Raw genomic sequence first — 24,918 nt, 5'->3', positions numbered from 1 at the left:
GTCACCCCCCCCCCCCACGCTACGGCCCCCTCGAAACCCCCCCCCCTCCCGCGAACCTGTCGATCCCCCCCACGGAACACCGAAAACCGCACCCCCCTCCTGCCGCTGTTGTGCACTACCTTCGGGTGGGTTCCTCAATCATCTTCTCAGAAAGTTTAACTCCGTGCGTCTGACGTCAGACGCACGCAGAGGAACTTCCAGACAAGATGATTGAAGAACCTACGGGAAGGGAAGAACAACACTTTGGCTGTAAGCACAGGTAGCACAACAACGGCGGCGGCGGTAGTTTTCGCTGGCACGGGGGGGAATAACAGGTTCGCAGAAGGGGGGGTTCGAGGGGGCCGTAGCACGGGGGGGGGGGGGACTTGCATGCCTAAGGCCCGTTTCCTTGCCTACAGAAACGGGCCTTTTTTACTAGTAAAGAATAATACATACAAAACAAATTACAAGTCTCAAATTTGGACTAAAAATCAAATACAATCATGAACATTCATACAATACGATACACTGTAGTTTTAACATATATTTAGAATATTAAGGGCACCGTTTACTAAGGTGCAGTAGCGTTTTTAGCGAATGTCGCTAGCGCTAGAGACGCCCATAGGAATATATGGGTGTCTCTAGCTTTAGCGTACACTAATTTTTAGTGTACGCTAAAAATTCTACAGTGCAGCTTTGTAAACAGGGCTCTAAATAATGAATAAATTATAAAATCAAAGGATACAGAATGTGCTGTGCAGTTTGTGATTTCTAATTTTATTGGAGCATGTAAGGTAAACATGTGTTCCTTAAAATATGTCCATGCCTGTATTGGTCATTTTTATAATTTATTCATTATTTAATATTGTTAATATATGTTAAGACTAGGCCGTATTGTATTATATAAATGTTCATTACTGTATTTGATTTTAAATCCAAAATTTCATTTTTTTTTTAATTATATATTTATTATTCTTTATGCATGTTTGTGAAGTTTCTATATGTGTTTTTAGACCCCTGATAGAGTCATTAGTGCTGAAACCTGACCAAGTCGGGTTATATCTACAATAAAAGGACTGTTTGGTAAGATCTTGAGATCTGCTGGTTGTCCTTCCTTCCTTTTGGCCACCTCCATTATTCCTGACTGCAAATCACGTAACCCTCCATTGCCTCAGGTATAAACTCAGATTGTGAGCCCTCCAGAGCAGGGGCGTAGCTAGATGAGGCCACGGGGCCATGGGCCCCCACAGATTTAGTCTGGGCCCCCTCCATTTTCCACCCCCCCTGCCGACCCTCCGCCGCCACTTTCAACCCCCCCACCCCACCCGCCGCAAGGTACGTTTGCTGGCGGGGGTCCCCAACCCCCGCCAGCCTTAGTCTTCTTCAGTGCCGGTCTCCGGCGCATTCGCTCACTTCGCTGATCTGTGCTGTGAGTCCTGACGTCCACATGCAGGACGTGCTGGATATCAGACTAAAATGTGCCCCCCCCCCCCACACACACACACCTTGGGCTCTGGACCCCCCCTCCTGCTGAAGACTGGCTACACCCCTGCTCCAGAGATTAAAAAAAAAAATACCAACTGTATCTCATTCTACACCACTTCAATAGCTTTCAGGCAGAATATAAGAAAATAACAATAAAAAGTTTCTCAAAGATTTTATAGAGACAGACTCAGAATGGCTGCACAACCTAAACTAGTACTGATCTGAAAGAATGAGTGGAAGGAAAGGGTCAGGCCACCTGAATAAAATAAAGTTACTGCATACAAAAAGGCAACAAGAACAAATCCCAGGTACTGGTACTAGTCAGGTTATAACATACTGTAACTGCTACAGCTCCTGTTTATCCCAGTATCATGTGCTCATTCTTTTACATAGTAACATAGTAGATGACGGCAGAAAAAGACCTGCATGGTCCATCCAGTCTGCCCAACAAGATAAACTCATACGTGTATACCTTACCTTGATTTGTACCTGCCTTTTTCAGGCCACAGACCGTACAAGTCTGCCCAGCAGTATTTCCCGCCTCCCAACCACCAGTCCCGCCTCCCATCTCCGGCTCTGGCACAGACCGTATAAGTCTGCCCTCCACTATCCTCGCCTCCCAACCACCAACCTCTCTTCCCCCACCTGCTCCGCCACCCAATTTCGGCTAAGCTTCTGAGGATCCATTTCTACTGCATAGGATTCCTTTATGCATATCCCACGCATGTTTGAATTCCATTACCGTTTTCATCTCCACCACCTCCCGCGGGAGGGCATTCCAAGCATCCACCACCCTCTCCGTGAAAAAATACTTCCTGACATCTTTTTTGAGTCTGCCCCCCTTCAATCTCATTTCATGTCCTCTCGTTCTACCGCCTTCCCATCTCCGGAAAAGATTTGTTTGCGGATTAATACCTTTCAAGTATTTGAACGTCTGTATCATATCACCCCTGTTCCTCCTTTCCTCCAGGGTATACATGTTCAGGTCAGCAAGTCTCTGCTCATACGTCTTGGAACGCAAATCCCATACCATTCTCGTAGCTTTTCTTTGCACCGCTTCCATTTTTTTTAACATCCTTCGCAAGGTACGGCCTCCAAAACTGAACACAATACTCCAGGTGGGGCCTCACCAACGACTTGTACAAAGGCATCAACACTTCCTTTCTTCTGCTGATCACACCTCTCTCTATACAGCCTAGCAACCTTCTCGCTACAGCCACCGCCTTGTCACACTGTTTCGTCGCCTTCAGATCCTCGGATACTATCACCCCAAGATCCCTCTCCCCCTCAGTACCTATCAGACTCTCACCGCCTAACACATAAGTCTCTCGTGGGTTTCTACTCCCTAAATGCATCACTTTGCATTTCTTCGCATTGAATTTTAATTGCCAAACCTAGACCATTCTTCTAGCTTCCTCAGATCCCTTTTCATGCTTTCCACTCCCTCCCGGGTGTCCACTCTGTTGCAAATCTTAGTATCATCCGCAAATAGGCAAACTTTACCTTCTAACCCTTCGGCAAGGTCACTCACAAATATATTGAACAGAATCGACCCCAGCACCGATCCCTGAGGCACTCCACTTTTGTGGAAGCTTTTGATTTTCTGTCAATTCTGGGAAATACTCATCTCTATTTTTATTATTATTTTGCACAGTGCAAAAGGAAACATATTTGTTTCTATCGAACCATTATTCCAAACTCTGGCTTCGTGGGGTTTCCAGTTCAGTTTTTGCCTACATAGTTCCCTTTCTAGTCAGTGGTCAAGTATTCTGTATTTAGCGAAGGTCTGTGTTTCGTGTGTGTGACTACAGTGAGATATTCTAATAGCGTGCAGCTAAGAGAGTCTACTTTGCCATACTGTTTTGCATTATTCCTTATTGTTTGCATTTGTCTTTTTCTCTCCTTATTTTTACCATCTTTTCAACACTTTTAACCGATTTCTGGTGCTGCACATTTGTGACTAGACTTTTGAAGTTTATGTTTATTCCATGCTTGATGTGCTGCCTTTCTGTAGATAGTGTGTATATATATATATATATATATATATATATATATATATATATATATATATATATATATAAACCGCTTGGATTGTTTCTGCAGGTATTTCATCCCTAATTGGCTCACAATCTAAGGAAGTCACTGCACAGGGAGGTGGTTGAAACCTCAGCTGAAGATAATCTGTTGGAATGTGCTGAAAAATCAGCTGATTGCTGCTCAGAGAAGCCTTTTCTTTCTTCTTTTCAGGAAATAGTAGCTTCTTCTCCACCTCATAATGGTTTTACTGCCCATTAAAGGGATGCTTACTGGCTCATGGAGACATAAAACCACAATGCTTAAAATCACCTTGGTTGTGGTTGAAACTGAGGCAGATTATAAACCTGGAATAGTTAAAGTTCCATATCTTTCTCCCATATTATAGGCATGGGTGGAACCTGGACTTTGGTTAAGACATGACTAAAAGAAAGAAAATGGCTAATAGGTGACCATCTCTGCGAAAAGGTGATTAAAGTTTCCAGAAACAAAAAAAAGAGGCTTTAATGAATTCTGTTACAGCAAACAGTTTGTAATACAACAGTTCAAACCCCATATTTTTATTTGAAAAATAAACAGTCACAGAAATTCAAATACGTAACTTTTAAGAGACTGCTTATGGACCCATGACATGAAAAAAATCAGCCACTCTCAACATTTTGGATTTGCTACCTTAGTTGTCTTTTCCTAGAGATGGTCACATATAACAATTTTTATTTTTTAGGATTGTATAATTAACAATAATGTGGAAAATGCACAATGAATGAACCTCTCAATTTTTGGGAGAGCTTTGTTTTCATGCGTTTGGCAGAGCACAAATAAACTGCAGAGGGGACTGTTCCACGTGGGAAGGCTCAGAACTTTTGCACTTAATTCTGAGTTGAGGCCCCGATGCTCAGAGGTAAACGTGGGTGCTAGAGGCCATTAGTGCCAGGCTAGTGTCCGCGTTTACTGGCACACAATGCACAAAAGGCCCAACCATGTGAAACAAGCGCAGGCCGGAACACCGCAGATCGCATGCAAATGTAGGCAGAAATATGTCACAAGGGCACTCCTATTGCTTTAAACCCTATTGGCATTAGGGTTTCTAAAGGCCTTCAGCTCCGAGCAAGCCTCCTGTCTTTTTGTCTGGCCTGCAACAATCTTTCCAAAAATACAGGGAAAGTGGCACGTTTTTCAAGCCTGGGACCCTGAAGAAAATCTGCTTGAGACTGCACAGCAAGTGCAAACCATAGCAACCTTAAATCTTTCAGAATGATTTATCTATTTAAACAAAAATCCTTCTCCATAAACCCTGTGATCTCAAAAAAAGGAGGCATTTTTTTCAGAATGCCAGTGTTTTTGTATTTGTTTTTCTACCTAGTCTTGTTTTCCGAGTAATACACAGAAAAAAGCAGGGCTGCGCCATATCCGAACCTCTTTCCCTGCGCCACTATCTAGCCTGGGACCCTGTTCAAATAGGCATGCACACAAGAGCTGTGCTTACCGCACAGCAGTTGCACACATGTGCTGGGCACACTCCCCCCTCCTTACTTCCCAATGCTCAGCACGCATAAAATTTGCATGCCATTAGCCTTGAGCTGTTTTGTACCGTGCCAGAGTTTTTAGCATTAGGCTATGAAAGAGTTGTTTCATCCCAGCAATCTGCAATAATGTCACCTAGCTGTGTGCGGAGCGCTAATAATAACCTCTAAAGCTTAAGGTGGGTTTTGTTGTGGTTTTTTTTTTTTTTTTGAGTGAAGAACGTCCATAAAGGACGTCCCTGACAAGCACTTGGGCGTTTTTTCGGGTGAAGGATGTCCATAAAGGATGTCCCTGACGAGCACTTGGACATTCCCCCCTCCCTATTTTTTTTGTTATATTTATTGAAGTTTTCAATCCCGCGCAGCCCCAACGAGAGGTACAGACCTCTCGCTACATTTTCCAGCGTTAAGGCAATCGGAAAACGGTACTACATCTCATTACAATAGGGTTTCTACACAATTTGCTCATCTGCATTCCGTTTTCGTTAGCTGCTACCGTTATCGGAAAACGGCTCGGTGAAGCCTTCAGTGCATGCCAGGGTAATCTACTTGCTCGTTAATGGCTCGTTAAGTTTAGTGCATCTGGCCCTCAGTCCTGTCTGTCAACAGAAAAAAGGTGGCAACATAAAGCAATTACAAGTGTTAAACTCCTATTTTGGAGTTTTACATGTTAAAAATGTGCTAATGGCAATACATGTAGTAGCATTAAAATGCACAAAAATAAACATTTCACACAAAACACTAATGAGCTCTGTTAAATACAAATACATGCAAAGCAGCTCAGTAATAGTAAAATGAATTACTGCAAAACATCCTAATTTGAGGTAAGTCAAAAATTAACTACACCTCAAGAGGTGTAATGTGGACTTAATGCTATATCCACTATTCTGCAGAAGTTACAATCATGTAGCAAACAGAATGGAAAAAGATTCAAAAATTAAAAGTTCTATTATAATTGCATTTTGAAAAAAATGTATAAACGGCACGTATTTAGGAAACGCGTTTTATTTTCAGAATTAAAGTAATGTCGCTGGCTCCCAAAATCATAACGTTGGTGATTGAGATCATCTCCAACGTACCCCCTGGCATTGGGGTGAGGTTCACTCCTGTCCTGGTACGGGCAAAATTAACCCATTTAGAGACATTATCTTCTGCAAGATGGTTTGTTCCATTACATATGCAAGTTCATCTTGAAATCAATATTGTCTACAGCAAACACTGTCACTGCTTATTAATGACATTTGTTGATTTTGAACTAGAGACATTTCATTGCATGCTCCGAATGGAAGAGACTGAAAGGAGTTAACAGTTTGTCAGAATTTACTCACCTGGTAATTTCTTGCTGCAGCTGCGACACCATAGGTATATAAAACACCACCCCAAAATAAACCGTAGGCTCCAAAGCATACTTGTCTAGCTGCTTCTTCAAAGGCTTTTCCAAATCCACCCATCGGCGTTGGTTCTGCTTGTTGTAATACCACAGACTGAAATAAGTAATCTGCAAATAAATAAAACAACGAGAGTCAGTCACCAATTTGTGTGAGCAAAATATTGCACCGAAGACAGAAAGGGATAACACCAAAGTAATGTCTGAATGTACTCATTCTGCCCGCTCTGGATTCAAAATGCTTCTACCAGAGACTAGCAGAGCGCCACCATGTTATAACGCATTCTCAAGGACTCCATTAGCGCCTAATATCTTATTACAGTACTTCCACGTTTTCACTTATTTTCAATTTACAGTCTTGATTCAACTTATTTCTAGTCTTACCCTTTGTCTCTCATCCATTCATGACTTCAAATGAGTACTGAAGAGCGTCTTAATCACCTTCTATCATACACTAGCAATTAACCACCTACTTGCACAATTAACCTCTCCATATTCATCCATCTCTATCTGCAGTTCCAGCTCTCCCTTTTGACTTCCTTGGGATGTATCATTTCTCAGTGAACTAAGCTGGTTGCCTTGACTGGTCTTACTCTTCATGGATTTTCAAACCTCTGTTAACGCAACAATTTTTCCTGTGTACGACACATCCAATATACAGTGTGATCTTTTCTGTGTAATTAGGTGTTTTATGTCCATTTAATATGGAAACTCTCTCTACAGAACAAAGATTGGTCCCTCTTAAGTGAAGAGTCTCGCTTCTCTGTTAGAGCTGCCTGAATTGTCCTGCAACCGAAACAGCAAACTAAAAACCTACAGAGTTGGACAAAAACATATAAGAGTATATAGAGACAGACAAGTCATGATTTTCTCAGAGCTTCTAAACCTTGTTTCTACAATCCTGTTATCCTCCTCACAAGAACACAATTCTTTCTTTCCCACCATACTACAAATAGCCCCCTATCTTTTAAGAAATTCAATTTTCCATCAGGACTGTGGAGTCAGATTCAAAAGCAATTTTGGGTGGAGTCAGTGTCAGAGTCAATGAAAAGGTACCGACTCCAGCTTCAAAATAAAATCTTACAGGATACTGCATATCTTCGGTTTATTTTCCATAGTAGAAGTCAGAGTCGAAGGTTTGGTGTACTGACTCCACAGTCCTACTTTCCACTCCATGCCTCAGCCAATGTTTTAAGAGTTCAACATCCAAAGAGGACATAATTTCTATAAAAATTAAACGTACTCTATATAAGAAAGTTGCATTAATATACAACGTAGAGAAGCCCATTCTAAGAATTATTGCTTACGGGTTTCAGAGACCTGTCGATTGCTTTGCTATGTATCATATGATATATAATTTTCAGCATTAAAAATCTGTTCACCTGAAGGCAGCTCACAGATAAGACTTGTTATGGCATTATTTCTAGTTATCCCTACCTTAAAGCTGTGGTTTTGGTCATCTCCCCCCTTAATCATTGTCTGTCCTTGTCACTGCATTTTCTAACTGGTTTATTGATATCTGTTAATCTGAGAACTAGATTTAAAAACTGCCAGAAAGTATTAGATCTCTTCTTCTTTTCCTTAAAGTCTCCCAACCAGAAATAGAACCAGAGCATCACGCACCTACCTGAATCTCCACTACCCAAGCTGCAAAGGACTCAGATACAAATTAACCTATGCATCCAACTTCTCCTACATAGGCACACAATTGTGGAATGCACTGCCAAAGACTGTGAAAACAATCTACGACCATCTAAACTTCAGGAGAGCATTAAAGACCTACTTATTCAGAAAAGCATTCCCCACCGACCTAACTTAGATGCCTCAACCCTGCAACACAGCAAAACCATAGATTGTACTGGACATTATATATTCCTTCCTATTTTCTATCCCTATGTACCTGAAGATACTATCCTTACCCGACCCTAATATTAATTTGTATTTGTTTCCATACCGGACTTGGCGATCGCCTTTACGGTATTATGTAAGCCACCTTGAGCCTGCAAATAGGTAGGAAAATGTGGGATACAAATGTAACAAATAAAAAATAAATAAAGTGTGCTGAGCCCTCCCCCTCCCGGTTGTTTGTAGGCAATTTGTAAAGTGTAGGTGTGTCTAAAGCTTCTGTTGAGAGAGCTGCAGGAACCACCAGGTCTCTTCTTGACTCCTGCCTGAAGACAGCTCACAGATAAGACTTGTTCTGGCATTATTTCTGGTTATCCTGTCCTTAGAGCTGTGGTTCTGGGCATTTCTTAACCTGCCTTCCCCTAATCCCAACCAGCTGTGTAGATAAGTGGCTTAATACAGTTCTAGAGATAGGCTTTACAGCAAACACATTCCACAGGTTTTAAGTTTAAGAAGGGAATAAAAATAGTAAAATCTGGAGAGCATTGAGGCATATTTTCAAAGCACTTAGCCTTCCAAAATTCCATAGAAACCTATGGAACTTTGGAAGGCTAAGTGCTTTGAAAATATGCCTCCTTGTATACCAATGCCCGTAGTATGGGAAACAAACCTCTAGAACTTGAGGCTACAATGATGGAAGCGGACTTGGATTTAGTGGCGGTCACGGAGTCTTGGTTCACGGAGAACCATGACTGGGATGTTGCTATACCTGGCTATAATCTATTCAGGAAGGACAGAGTAGGAAAAAAGGGTGGAGGTGTGGAATTATATGCTAAGAATGATATCCAAGTGACAGAACTGCAGGACATGTGGGGTATGGAAGAAGCACTGTGGGTTAAACTGGAAAGAGGGAAAGGAAAATGTATCTATATCGGAGTGATATACAGACCTCCCTCTCAGTCAGAGAAAATGGACAGGGACTTAATTGAAGATATCCGCAAGATAGCTAGGAAAGGGGAAGTACTACTGATAGGTGAGTTCAATATGCCGGATGTTGATTGGGGTGTCCCGGCTGCGGGGTCGTCTAGAAGCAAAGAGATCTTAGAATCCCTACAGTAAGAATTGTTCCAGCAGTGGGTGATGGAAACGACGCAGGATGGAGCTGTTCTGGACCTGGTGCTTATGAATGGAGGAGTACGTTTCTGACGTCAAGGTGGCAGACCATATGGTATGGTTCAATTTTAAAACAGAAGAGAAGGCTCAATTGAGATTGAAGGTCCTGGATTTCAAAGGAACTAACTTTGCCGAGATGGGGGAATTTCTCAAGGAACAGTTAGCGGGATGGGAACAGCTGAAGGATGTAGAACAGCAATGGACAAGACTGAAAGGAGCTATATTAAAGGCAACTAACCTTTATGTTAGAAAATTACATAAAAGTAAGAGGAAAAGAAGGCCTCTCTGGTACTCGAATGTAGTAGCTGAAAAGATAAGGGAAAGGAGGCTAGCCTTTGCACGTTATGAGACGACTCAGAAAGATGAAGACAGGAGAGAATACCTAAATAAGCAAAGAGAAGCTGGAAAAGCTATCAGGTAAGTGAAGCGGCAAATGGAGGAAAAGATAGCTAGTATGGTAAAATTGGGGGACAAGACCTTTTTCAGATATGTGAGTGACAAGAGGAAATGCCATAATAGCATTGTGAGGCTCAAAGCTGAGGGAGAGAAATATGTGGAAGATGATAAGGATAAAGCTGAACTGCTTAACAATTATTTTAGCTCTGTGTTCACGAATGAAAGACCAGGGCTAGGGCTGCAGAAAACAAAGGCTAAAGGGGATGGATATATGGTAGACCAAGACCCGTTTACAGAGGACTGTGTTTGTGAGGAGCTTGCCAAACTAAAAGTAGACAGAGCGATGGGGCCTGATGGGATACACCTGAGGGTGCTTAAGGAACTCGAAGAAGTTCTGTCGGCTCTGCTGACGGACCTCTTCAATGCTTCCTTAGAAACTGGAGTGGTCCTGGTGGACTGGAGAAGGGCGGATGTGTTCCTTTGCACAAGAGTGGAAGTAAGGAGGAGGTTGGGAATTACAGACCTGTCAGTCTGACCTCGGTGGTGAGTAAACTAATGGAAACATTTCTAAAGAGGAGGATTGTGACATTTCTTGAACTACATGGAACGCGGGACCCGAGGCAGCATGGCTTCACTAGTGGCAGGTTGTGTCAGACGAATCTGTCTTCTTCGACTGGGTGACCAAACAGCTGGACGTGGGAGGGGCACTTGATGTGGTATACTTGGATTTCAGCAAAGCCTTTGACACGGTTCCGCACAGGCGACTGATAAAATAAATTGAGCGCCCTCGGTGTGGGACCTAGAGTAACTGATTGGGTAAAAAATTGGTTGAATAGTAGGAGACAGAGGGTGGTGGTAAATGGATCTTGCTCTGAAGAAAAGGTGGTCGTCAATGGAGTACCGGAGGGGCGGCTCTTATTAACGTCTTTGTGAGTGATATTGTGGAAGGGCTGTCTGGTAAGGTTTGTCTTTTTGTGGATGATACTAAACTCTGCAACAGGGTGGACACCCTAGAGGGTGTGAATGACATGAGGAAGGACCTAGCGAAGCTAGAGGAATGGACCGATATTTGGCAACTAAGGTTTAAGCCCAAAAAATGCAGGGTCATGCACTTGGGTCACAAAAATCCGAGGGAACAGTACAGTATAGGGAGTGTAGAGTTTCGGTGTGCGAAGGAAGAGCAGGACTTGGGGTGATTGTGTCTGATGACCTTAAAGCTTTCAAACAGGTAGAAAAAGCGACGGCCAAAGCCAGAGGATGCTTGGGTGCATAAAGAGAGGCATGACCAGCAGGAAAAAGGAGACGATAGTGCCGTTGCATAAGTCTCTGGCGAGGCCCCATTTGGAGTACTGCGTGCAGTTCTGGAGACCCCACCTACGGAAAGATATAAACAGGATGGAGTCAGTCCAGAGGGCGGCTACGAAATTAGTAAGCGGTCTTGAATGCAAAAATTATATGGCCAAGCTTATGAACCTCAACATGTATATGCTGGAAGAAAGGAGGGAGAGAGGAGACATGATAGAAACATTTAAATATCTCAAGGGCATTTATGTACAGGAAGAGAGCCTTTTCCAAATGAAGGAGAGCTCTGGAATGAGGGGATTATGACAAAGTTAAGAGGGAATAGGCTTAGGAGTAACCTAAGGAACTATTATTTCACAGAAAGGGTGGTGGAGGCGTGGAATGGCCTCCCGGTGGAGGTGGTGGAGTCGAGGACTGTTCCAGAATTGAAAAAGGCATGGGATAAGCATGTGGGATCGCTTAGGAACAGGAAGAATTAGGGGTTACAGAGGATGGGGCAGACTGAATGGGTCATATGGCCTTTATCTGCCGTCATGTTTCTATGTTTCTCTTGTGGGGAAGATAAAAAGATGCCATGAAAACAACAACATTAAACATAACCCAAATCATACATCGTCTAGAAGAACTGATGAGAAATCAGGCTACCATGATCCTTAGTAGAGAAAAGGGACTAGAAAATAGCTCTGAAGTGAGATCATTTTCTTTAATTATTTTAGAATTTACACACCACTTTTCTATCATAACACATTTCTTTCTGTGTTTGTGAAACCAACAGAAAGCAAAACAAAAGTGTAACAAAAGGTGACAGCTGAAAAAAAAGACATGATGTAACTCCGCAAAAATGTGAAACTTCTTTCGGACCAACTCGGACATGTTTATTTCTTTGACTATGGCTATTAGTCATTCGTGCACCAGGTAGAAAAATCACACTACAAAGATAAACAGAACCTTGGAATGTCTGTACAACCAACAGCCATCTGATTGCTTTTGTGGGAGAGACTGCTGGAATGTTTACTTAATTGGCGACTGGGCCAAAAAGAATGTTACAAACACAAAGAGAGGAAGACATGAATGAAACTGCCTAGTGCTGAAACCAGTCTTTATTAAAAACATAAACCTTAGGAACAGTAGGTCCTGTCATATTCAGCGAAGATATAACAGAGCTGTTCAATGCAAACATAAAACAAGTGTCATTGTGACAGCAACTACAAAACCTTTATGGCAATATGCTCTACCTCTTCCAAAACAGGAGTAGAGAGGTGTGGTAGCCGTGTTAGTCCACTCTTAAAGGTTATCAATAGAAATCAAACAAAATAAAACATGGAAAGAAAATAAAATGATACCTTTTTTATTGGTCATAACATAATACATTTCTTGATTAGCTTTCGAAGGTTGCCCTTCTTCCTCAGATCGGAAATAAGCAAATGTGGTAGCAGATAGTATATATAAGAGAAACATCAAAGCATTACTTTGACAGTCTGACAGAGTGGGAGGGTGCGGGTATGCATGGGGCCATCAAAGCATTTCATTGATATTCTAACAGGAAGGTGAGAGGACGGTGATAAACAGAGAAATACAACTTTATGGTTTATAATGGGCTAGAAAACCCAGATCCTTATTAAGTCCTGTCTGTTGGGTGTCAAAATATTCAATCATTCTGACTTCAAAGGTCTTACGTTTCTGTATTGTTTTAAAGTTACCTTTCAGGATTCTTACTGTGAAATCACTGGTGCAGTGTTCTGGTCTTGTAAAGTGTTGGCCCACAGGGGTGGGGGCCTGACTGGCACCGGCTATTTTCATGTGATGTCTGTGCAGATTGAATCTTGTCTTAAGCATCTGGCCTGTTTCTCCAATATAGCATCCTTCGTTACATTTTTTACACTGACTGATATATACCACATTGGAAGATGAGCATGTGAAAGATTCCTTTATGTTGAATATTTTTCCCTTGTGAATGACTGTGGGGTCCTGTGAAATGTTTTGGCATAGCTTGCAGCTGGATGTATTGCAGGGAAATGTGCCTCTCTCTTCATTTTCAGTCTGTGTTGGGAGTTTACTTCTGATTAGCTTGTGTTTTAAGTTTGGTGGCTTTCGGAAGGCCAGCACTAGTGGGGATGGGAGTAAAATGAACTAGGTTGCCAGGGTCAGATCCAATCACAGACTTGTCATGCTAGGGGTATTATCTTTTAGTAGCGGGGGGTGGGGGGGGGAACATGTGAAACATAGTTCAGAGAACTCTTTCCTACATGCGTGCGTGTGTGTCACTGTGAATGGATTTCAAAGGATGAGAATGACTAACTTCAGGGTGCTACTGCCTCATAGCAATAAGTCTTGCCATACTTTTCTACCACTTGTTGGCAGTCACCAGATGTCACCAAATATAGTAACCATTAGGAGAGCTATACGTTTAACAGACTAGTGCTGTAAATTCTACAGTGCAGGGAGTACCCGGGGTTAGAGGGGACTTACTTACAGCGCTAGACACCCATCTCCCAACCCCTGCTCTGGGGACCCTTTCTGATGTTTTGCTTGATGGCTCTTGATTAGAACTTCTGACACTGGTTCATTCATTCGGTTTCACAGTACAGTATAAAACAAAGAAAATTAAATACACATCTAAATCACTAAGAACAGATTGGGAGGGGGGTGTGCATGGTATGAGTCTGACAGGGAGACATAGACTGAAAGATAATTTAACAACTGCTGACTTTCAGTGTTATCAATATTTCTATGCCGCAGAAGCTGAATTGCTTCTCCAATAGAAATTCATTGAGCATTTCTTTTTTTTTTTGGGGGGGGGGGGGGTCTAATTTTTCTGGTCTGCTTTGGCCCATTTTCAAACTCATTTCACTAGTTCTTCTCCAATTCCAAATCTGGTTCCACTACATTTTCACAGCATTCTGCCCCCATACAAAAAAAAATTCTTAACCCCATATTTTTCAACTTCAGTTCAACTGGAAAGAATGAAAATAAAATCACAAAGCACATTACTGAGTGAAAAAAAATGGATAACTTAGCTGTAGCAGTAGGTCACCGCATGCTTTACTCAACTTAGACTAGTGCTTCCCAAGTCAGTCCTGTTGTACCCCCTTGCCAGTCAGGTTTTCAGGATATCCACAATCAATTTGCATGACATCCATTTGCATACACTGCCTCTATTATATGCAAATGGATCTCATGCAAATTGATTGTGGATATCCTGAAAACCTGACTGGCAAGGGGGTACAACAGGACTGACTTGGGAAGCACTGACTTAGACCAAAATTAAACATAGAAATGCTTAATAACGGCAAAACTATTACTTTAGAGGAAACGGGGGGCAAGAACTAGTACGCAAGCATCAACCACTGTATACACCTGGTGGGAGAGGGGAAGGAAGAGGAATTCTTAGCTTGCCTTTCCCAATGCATGTTTAAAGTGGTTTGCAACTCTTTTACTGGTCAAGTACAATAAGCCCCAGGGCCGGTCTTAGTGCGGGGCCCCGCCCTAGCTCCACCCTATTGATAAGCAAAAATAATATAGATATATGCAATAAAATAAAATGAAATGAAAGATATACAATAAATAAAGTGATGTGTAAAATATAATGTACAATATAAAAACATATAGACCACCAAGGTATTAAAATTGTTTTAAAATATAAACCACAACTCTCTGACTCAAGAAGACTCCGACTCTGTCTGTCACTCTGTCTCTGACTGGCTGCGTCTGGAAGCTCAAGCTAGAACTGGAACTCTCTCAACTTTCTCTGCCCGTCCCGCGCAGCCCGCCCTAGAAGAAGGAAGTTGTTGCGGGGGTGGGCCGCATCATCAGTGGCAGACCAGGACTGTCTGTCACTCAGGAGGGCCGAGCAGGACGGATCTACTGCTCTGCTGCAGACAGTCTGCGGCGCTCATGCACGCAGCACGTGTCGCGACCATCACGCCACGCGGCCCGGGGGGTCAGAGGTGCAGACTCACTCAGGGGGAGAGGTACGGTCCGGAGCGGTGACTGGACGAGCAGGGCCAGGGAGCGTTGCAGCCCGGCTGCTGCAAGTCTCTGGCAGGCAGCCGGCTCACGCACAGCAGAGCAGTCTGGCTGGGTCTGGGTTGTGGGTGGTTGGCAGCGGACTGTAAGCGCCGGTGCAGGATGGAGCAGAGGAGGCAGAGTTGAGGCGCGCCACGCGGGGCCTCCTTAAGTGAGGCCCTATGAAGTTGCCTCGGTCTAAGACCAGCCCATACCTCAGAGAGCTTATAATCTAAGCAGCTATCTGAGGCAATAGGAGATAAAGGGCTCCTTTTACTAAGGTGCAGTAACAGGTATACAATGGGCCATGCAGCATTTAGTGCGCACTAAATCCGTTAGCGCACCTTAATACAAGGACCCCATAGTGACTTGCCTAAGCTCACGAGGAGTGTCATCAGGAGATATGAAACACGATTGCCATTATGGCTTTACTTTGTTACACTCTGAGGAATTACATACCAGTTTTCCTAGCACTTCTTAGGTAACCACCCCTGAGATTTAACGTGGGGCAGGAGTGACCCCCAATTGCTCTAGCATTGACAATCCCCTTACTCAAGGTGGTGCACTTCAGTTCCTTAGAAGTGGTCTTGGGGTATTACTGCCCCAATTTGACTGCCCCTATCGGACCGACCGTTCACTTGTCTATTAGATTGTAAGCTCTTTGAGCAGGGACTGTCTCTCTTTGTTAAATTGTACAGCGCTGCGTAACCCTAGTAGCGCTCTAGAAATGTTAAGTAGTAGTAGTAGTATTACATAGAGCAGTGATTTAACCAGAGCTGAGATTGTGATGTCATAATGCCTCATTCCACCAATGCCTAAGAGCCAACCTCATCAGTGATGTCACAATGGCTTGATTGGCCTATATTTGTCTCACTCTTATCTATTAGATTGTAAGCTCTTTGAGCAGGGACTGTCTCTCTTTGTTAAATTGTACAGCGCTGCGTAACCCTAGTAGCGCTCTAGAAATGTTAAGAAGTAAGAAGTAGTAGAAGTACATAATATTATGCATCCATGAACATATATCTCAAACAATAATTAACTCTATGAAGAGATACAAAATATCAAAAAATAATAAATATGGCTCTTCACAGAGGAAGTCAATATGGAGAAAAAACTTTCACACAGGAAAAAAATAATTTTTGTAACGTAAGTGGACCCTCAGTATTAACTATGATGGTAATGCACCAACTGAATAACAACAATTGTAGAACCCAAAAGGGACTCACCTGCTGCAGAACATACGCAGTCAATTTGAAAAACGAAATATGAAAGTGCCAAACCCCTCAGAGAAAAATTACACTGGCTACCATTAAAGGATCGAATTACATTCGAAATCTGCACCCTGGTCCACAAAATTATTCATGGTGAGGCTCCGATATATATGTTTGACCTCGTCGATCTACCAGCAAGGAATACAAAAAGCTTGTCACGTACTTTCTTGAACCTCCATTATCCCAAACGCAAAGGACTTAAATTTAAATCAATATATGCATCTAGTTTAACTCCTACATCTCCACGCAACGTTGGAATGCACTGCCGAATGCCAACACACGATTTGGCAGCCTTCCGGAAACTATTAAAGACTAACCTGTTCAGAGACACTTATCAAAAGGACCCTTCTTAAAAAAACAGGACATCAGAACTGCACCAGAATTAGTTAACATTGGACTATTCTTATTTTGGTTACTTTAGCACATTGTCATTATTGAATGTTTTTCACTACCCTTGATTTCAAAACCTGAAATGTATTGATTACCGATTTTCTTCTAATTTACTGTTTATTCTATATACTCTAACTGGAACATTACTCTGTATTTCTTATTCCAGAAATGGCAATCGCCACTACGGTATTTGTAAGCCACACTGAGCCTGCAAAGAGGTGGGAAAATAAATAAACTTACATCCTCGGGTTCCACGATTAATGAAATAAAGACTGCACACTGCAGTGTAACAAACTCACAAATAATGTGCTTAAATTTGCCCCAAAACAGAATCTAATGTTAAATGTCCAGAATAACTGAATCAAGAACTTAAATGATAGTCCAGAATAGACTTATCTTAATCGGTCCATCAGCAGGAGACAATCAAAAAGATGGATGAAGAATGGATCAAGAATCATAATAACTGCTCGCACAGCCCCTTGCCAGAGTAATCCAAAATCAACAAGACCAGGATCGAGCAGAGGAGGGTGGGTGTTTCAAGTGTTTTATCTGAAGATTCATTAAAAACGAGGGTCTTCGATTTATTAAGAGAAAGTTTACTGATCTTGAGCCAGTCTACTACTACTACTACTATTTAGCATTTCTATAGCGCTACAAGGCGTAAGCAGCGCTACACAAACATAGAAGAAAGACAGTCCCTGCTCAAAGAGCTTACAATCTAATAGACAAAAAATAAAGTAAGCAAATCAAATCAATTAATGTGTACAGGAAGGAGGAGAGGAGGGTAGGTGGAGGCGAGTGGTTACGAGTCAAAAGCAATGTTAAAGAGGTGGGCTTTCAGTCTAGATTTAAAGGTGGCCAAGGAAGGGGCAAGACGTAGGGGCTCAGGAAGTTTATTCCAGGCGTAGGGTGCAGCGAGACAGAAGGCGTGAAGTCTGGAGTTGGCAGTAGTGGAGAAGGGAACAGATAAGAAGGATTTATCCATGGAGCGGAGTGCACGGGAAGGGGTGTAGGGAAGGACGAGTGTGGAGAGATACTGGGGAGCAGCAGAGTGAGTACATTTATAGGTTAGTAGAAGAAGTTTGAACAGGATGCGAAAACGGATAGGGAGCCAGTGAAGGGTCTTGATGAGAGGGGTAGTATGAGTAAAGCGACCCTGGCGGAAGATGAGACGGGCAGCAGAGTTTTGAACCGACTGGAGAGGGGAGAGGTGACTAAGTGGGAGGCCAGCAAGAAGCAGATTGCAGTAGTCCAAACGAGAGGTGACAAGGGTGTGGATGAGGATTTTGGTAGAGTGCTAGGAAAGAAAGGGGCGGATTTTACGATGTTGTAAAGAAAGAAACAACAGTCTGTTATCTGTGACAATCTTTTGTTTAGGTCTAGGATTTGAAGGGGACCTAACGGATCTAAAAGGCATAAGAATGTTTTTTTGTAACACGCTTTGACCCAGTGGTGACGGAGCAAGACACAAATTTAATAAATAAAGCAAGATCATTTTCTTGTACTGCAGTGATTGCTGTGTCACCAGGTTGATGCAGATCTTCATGGCAGCCACATGCAAAAATGTGTGCACACACAAGACAAAAAGATGTAAGTCACCTAAGGTTGTTTGCTCCCAAAAATATTCTTTGTTCATTTGCAAAATAAACTTTCTTATATTGTCCTAAAGTACCTCTACATGCATCTCTGAATGTGGGTACATATTTAAACATATTGTGTAAACAATTACATTAATTGCTTTTGCAGAGTTTCCAATTTTTTGCTGCAAAATGTTCTTTGTATTGCCATGAAAAAAAAGGGACCTGTGCAATTTAAAAAGCTCAAGGTGCATCTTTCTATTTGGATAATTATGCTGGCCCAGTAAGATATAACAGCAGGAACAGAGGAGAAACTACATCAAGACTTGCAAACAAATTAATCAATAGCTAAATTAATTAATGCAAACTATTAATGTAAAACATCAAACTCAAATCAAATGAAAAATTGACAACCATGTTTAAGAGCCGCCTGCATCAGTTGGATATAGCACAATATAAATATTAAAATTAAAATTTTAAGTACAAAAATGGATTAATATGAATATCAATAAGAAATATTGATATTCACATTCAATTCTAAATTTAACTGGAGCTAAAAATCTTGAGATAGTGAACATTCAGGCAATGCTAACGGTGACTCACTTTAAAATTCGAGCTGCTATCCTATTCCAAAGACATATTTCCAGGTTAAGCACACTCCTTTTTTGGAGAAAAGTATTTGGGTGTTTTCTGACCTTTGTAAGCTAACTCAGAAGAGGCGTAAATAATTTCTTTTGCTGAAAGAGAAAGCATATGCCACTGTCATTCGCTCTGTATTGAGATCTCCAAGTAAATATTCCTTCAGATAATTTTATTAGGGCTATGCCTTGTACAGATAATTTAAAGCCCAAATCTTTGTATCCTAGAATTTTGTTTTCTTATGCCTGCACTTTAGGATTGATTTTTTTCAATGTTTTTCTTTGCCATTAGATCCCCTCATAGTGCCTTTAACTACTGGACCAAAACCTGAAAGTAATTTCCTTGAGGATTTCCGTAATAATGTAATTTTTTTAATGTCTTGACTAATTTCAAGCTTCCCTGGAATAATTTTTCAAATATCGAGTAAACAATAAATGTAAAAATATGTTAAAAGAAAAAAAACCTCCTAACAAGGAAAACCAAGAGGGTAAACAAGGCAAACCATGTGTAAAAACACTGAAGGGAAGCCATCTTACCAGCTTCATATGTTTCAACAATTTTTTTATTATTAATAAAGGTATCGCAAAACAGCTCATCGGCACATTTCAGTTACAACATAATTTCAAACCACTATCGCTAAACAGGTAGAGCGCAACACTGTTAACCTCATTTTTCCTGTAACATTATACTTCCTAACCCCTCCCTACCCCCCGCCTCCTCGGCTCCCAACATTATTCCAAGAACTCTATGCGGTACAACCACACATATCAAAAAAACATAAACCATTTCTTTATAAACCAAACTTAGTAACGGGAGATATATAATCACAAGGTCGTGGCATCCTCTGTGTTGCATATTGTTATACTTTCCAATTAAGGTACCAGGCCAGGGCTTTGTTCCTTATAGCCCTGTTTCCCTCCTAACTATATATATGGTACCTCTGCCCTATATGGGAAGCATTTCATATTCATCAAAACTTCTGTCAAATTACATGACAGATCTGAGTTGCCACTATCCAGCTTATAATTGAAAAAGAAAAACGCCTATATTGCGACCCAAATCGGGAGATAGACGTTTATCTCACAAAAACAAATAAAGCGGTATAATCGAAAGCCGAATTTGGACGTTTTCAACTGCACTCCGTCGCGGATGCGGACAAAGTTGATGGGGGCGTGTCGAAGGCCGAACTGGGGCGTGGTTATCAGGCGATCAGAGATAGGCGCCTTTCGCCGATACTGGAAAATAAATATGCGTTTTTAGCGAGAATTTAGGGCACTTTTCCTGGACCCTGTTTTTCCACGAATAAGGCCCCAAAAAGTGCCCTAAATGACCAGATGACCACTGGAGGGAATCGGGGATGACCTCCCCTGACTCCCCCAGTGGTCACAAACCCCCTCCCACCACAATAAATACCGTTTCACAACTTTTTATTTTCACTCTCAAATGTCATACCCACCTCCCTGGCAGCAGTATGCAGGTCACTGGAGCAGTTATTAGGGGGTGCACTGGACTTCAGGCAGGTGGACCCAGGCCCATCCCCCCCCCTACCTGTTACAATGGTGCTGCTTAATGCTTAGTCGTCCAACCCCCCCAACCCCACTGTACCCACATGTAGGTGCCCCCCTTCACCCCTTAGGGCTATAGTAATGGTGTAGACTTGTGGGCGGTGGGTTTTGAGGGGGATTTGGGGGGCTCAACACCCAAGGGAAGGGTGCTATGCACCTGGGAGCTCTTTTACCTTTTTTTTTGTTTTTGTAAAAGTGCCCCCTAGGGTGCCCGGTTGGTGTCCTGGCATGTGAGGGGGACCAGTGCACTACGACTCCTGGCCCCTCCCACGAACAAATGCCTTGGATTTATTCGTTTTTGAGCTGGGCGCTTTCATTTTCCATTATCACTGAAAAACAAAAACGCCCAGCTCACAAATTGTTGAATAAAACATGGACATCTATTTTTTTCGAAAATACGGTTCGGTCCGCCCCTTCACGGACCCGTTCTTGGAGATAAACGCCCATGGAGATAGACGTTTTCGTTCGATTATGCCCCTCTATACCTCTTATACTAAAACCCTCTCCCCTTATCCCCCCTTTTATCCCCCCCACCCAACCCCCTTTCCCTATCCCTTCTCCCACTGCATCCCTCCAACCCTACCCACCCCCTCCCTCCCTTTTTCAGAAGCTGTCAAGACCTAGCACCTCTTCATCCTACTGGAAGTGGCGCACTTCATCGATTTATCACATGCTATTAAGAATAAGACGTAAAATTTGGAGATATGGGTTCCAAGTCGCCAAATAAAATTTGCACCTCGTAGGTGAGCCTCTAGCATCTTTTGCTTCCCAAGCTGCCAATAAATGGATCTGATTCCTCCAATGCCAATAAGCTGGCGGTTCTTCTACTGTCCAATATTGCAAAATGACTTTTTTGCCCACTAGAGCAAATTTACGACATAATAACGCAGCAAATTTATTCACAGTATGGAAAGTTTGAGGAACATCCAGAATCAGCTGCTCCACCGAGCCCCCTATGTCTCGAGCCAACAGCCGACTCAAACATCTTTGGATTTGCTCCCAAAAAGATTTAACTGGTGGGCATCCCCAAAGAGCACGCGCGAGAGTGTGAACAGACTGCTTACATTTAATACAATTATATACTCCGCTTGCCCCCATATGTGCCAATTGAACCCCCGCCTCGAAACCCACATTCCCGTAGTCTAGTATCAACGGTCAACGCAGGAATGCCTCAAATAGTGGCAGCCACATCCCAGAAAACCGAAGCCACCCCAAAATCTTCTGCCCATTTATTTTTCAAAGAAGTAAAGTCCCTGTCTGGTCCCCCCTGTAACAGGGCCTTACATAAATTTGAAACTGAAAATCCTACATCGGAAACTCCTTTAAAAAAATCTCGAACTCTAGCACCCAAGGGGATCCTTAAGCCCAGCTGGTCTAGAGCCGTCATGTAATGTCTAATTTGTACGTATGACCCCACTCTTTCCTGAAGCTGCGTGAAACTTATCATTTGGCCCTCTTTCAGCAATAGATTCTCCAACCTAATTATGCCCTTCCGTTCCCATATTTGGAAAGTGGGGTTATCGGTCCTCGGCTCAAAAGCTATGTTTCCCCTCAATGACAGCTGGTCCGAGACCTCTGCGTTGCCTCCTAACTTATTAACTAACACCCTCCAGACATCTTGCATAGGGCGTATCAAAATTCCATCTTTCAAAATCTTCGGCGTTCTTGCCCTCCCCAAGTGTAATAATGAATAAAAGTCAAAGGGAGCATATAGTGCTCTTTCCAGTTCTATTGGAGTATATACCTGCTTATATTCAAACCAATCGCCCAAATGTCTCAATAAGCAAGCCCAGTTATATTGTCTTAAATCTGGAAGCCCCACCCCCACCCCAAGTACCAGTCAACCTATCCACTCTAAGTTTTGGCTTCTTACCAGCCCAACAGAATTTGCTAAATAATCTATATGTTTTCTTCAAATTTGTCTGTAGCAATCTCAGTGGTAGACTCTGGAGAGCATATAACCATCTAGGGAATATGACCATTTGTATTAACCCCACTCTACCTAACAGTGGCGTACCTAGGGTATTTGACACCCGGGGCCGATCATTTTTTAACACCCCCCTCCAAAATCCAGTATTATACATACTAAGAATACAAAACACAACAAATGTCATTCAGGACCTACAGAGCAATTCTACCATATCTTAAGCAGTAACTTTTATGAGTCACACAAGAGTGTACCTAGGAAAAGGCAGCATCCTAAACACTGCAATGAGCAGTAGAACATCAAACATCTGTTGTAAAACTAAACCAGCCAGAATAGTACAGATCATGCATAGTCAATGCCAACAGAAAACCATGTCTTTTTCACAAACACAGATACACCCTAATCCACTATAGAATAAGTAACCACAAACTGGTTTTAATCATAGTGAATGCCAAGACCTGCTAGTGAGCATTAGCAGTATAGCAAATTTTAAATGAAATATAAATATAAATATTTAGACAAAAATTAAACTGAACCCCAAGAAGGCAGAGTCTGCATACAATGCAATACCACAGAAACAGAAACAGTGATAGTGATGTATGTCCCCTAGTACTGTGCAAAATATAAAGACAGCAGATTTAAATTTGAAAAAAACTAGCAAATACTAATCCACAATTTACAAATTAACAAATAGAAATAAAACAAAAAAGGAAAACAAGACAATACCATTTTATTGGACTAATACATTTAGCTTTCAGAGGCCAAAACCTCCTTTCGCAGGTCAATACAGATACTGCTATTACAGTATCCTGTCCTGACCTGAGGAAGGGGGTTTTTGGTCTCTGAACATTAGTCAAAATGTATTAAAATTAGTCCAATAAAAAATTACCTTATTTCCATTTTCTATTTATAAACATGCATTAACACAGCTACAATAGTACTTTAACCTAAAGCAGAAAAAAATTACAAATATTTTATCTACCTTTGCTGTCACTGGTTTCTGCTTTCCTAATCTTCCCTTCACTCTCTCCCTTCTATCCACCATCTGCCTTCTCTCTCTCTCCCTGCCCCTGCAATCCAGTGTCTGCCTTCTCTCTTTCTGCCCCCTCCATCCAGCGTCTGCCCTCTTTCCCTTCCATCCAGTGTCTGCCCCTTCCAGGGGCTGGGATGACTTCCATATGAGGAAAGGCTAAAGCAGACAGGGCTCATCAGCTTGGAGAAGAGACAGTTGAAGGGAGATATGAGAGGTCTACAAAATACTGAGTGGAGTGGAACGCATAGAGGTGAATCACTTGTTTACTCTTTCCAAAAATACTAGGACTAGGGAGCACACAATTAAGCTACTAAGTAGTAAATGTAACATAAACAATAGAAAATATTTCTTCACTCAACATATAATTAAACTCAGGAATTGCTAGAAAATGTGGTGAAAGCAGTTAGCTCAGCAGGGTTTAAAACGGTTTGGATAATTTCCTAACAGAAAAGCCCATAAGCCATTATTAAAATGGACTTGGGGAAAATCCACTGCTTATTTCTAGGATATAACAAAATGTTTAAACACACATGAATACAAGTGTATTGCTTCTTCAGCTTATTGAGAGTGGAGTAGTCTCATATGTAACACACGATAAAGATTATTTGATTTTTCACCCAATGACTGGGTGTATTATCTGTGTGTATTGTCTAATCATTGACTGAACCTCCACCACCCTTTGCTAATCTTATATATAAAGATATATTTCTGTTTGTCAATATGCTAACATCTAATTTTATGTAGCACTTAGCTTGAACAAGTTGGTGCTCTTAAAACCCCGACATTTCTAGGATAAGCAGCATAATATTTGTTTTATAGTTCTAGGGTCTTTGCCAGGTGCTTGTGATCTGGATTGGCCACTGATGGAGCTTCGTCTGTCCCAGTATGACAACGCTTATGTTCTTAAGAATCCTGGCTCTCAGACATTCCAATGACTTATTTTTGTGCATTTTTCCCTGGGATATATATAGATATTTTTTTAATAGTACCAAAAGATAGATGCACTGAGCACAAAAACATCTAGAAAACAGCAATTCTTGAAAACAAAAATCGCTATGATTGACACTCTATTTTTGTCCTAAATAGGACTTAGTGTCATATCGAAAATGCTGGGGAGGGGAAGTAATTGTGGGCAGTATTTTGGAGGGGTGGGAGGTGTTTGGTTAGTTCTGGGAGGGAAGAAGACTGAGGAACAGAAGAGGTACCTTGAAGGGAGCAATTTCTTAACTTCTGTATTTCATTTCCATTTCTCCACACAAAGGCACTGCCATTTTTTGAGAGGCTTATTTAGCCAATTCCCCCCCCACCACCACCACCCCACACACACACATCACCACCACGACCGTCTGATCTGGCCCACCTTCCAACTCAAATGTGTCCTTTCACT

At 42.0% G+C, this 24,918-nt stretch overlaps 1 protein-coding gene across 1 annotated transcript in view; it reads right to left on the bottom strand.

The window, feature by feature from the left end:
• The window catches only part of PTPN21 (protein tyrosine phosphatase non-receptor type 21), a 145,174-nt gene that overhangs the window by 104,054 nt on the left and 16,202 nt on the right, over nucleotides 1-24,918 (bottom strand). The window contains exon 4 of the mRNA XM_030213742.1: nucleotides 6,350-6,519. Coding sequence (XP_030069602.1) covers nucleotides 6,350-6,519 — 170 coding nt within the window. The remainder of the gene's footprint in view (nucleotides 1-6,349; nucleotides 6,520-24,918) is intronic.

The sequence above is a fragment of the Microcaecilia unicolor genome, chromosome 9, assembly GCF_901765095.1.
Source record: "Microcaecilia unicolor chromosome 9, aMicUni1.1, whole genome shotgun sequence".
NCBI classification, from domain to species: domain Eukaryota; kingdom Metazoa; phylum Chordata; class Amphibia; order Gymnophiona; family Siphonopidae; genus Microcaecilia; species Microcaecilia unicolor.
The sequence above is the reverse complement of the archived record's forward strand: the minus strand, read 5'-3'. Positions and strand labels throughout refer to the sequence as shown.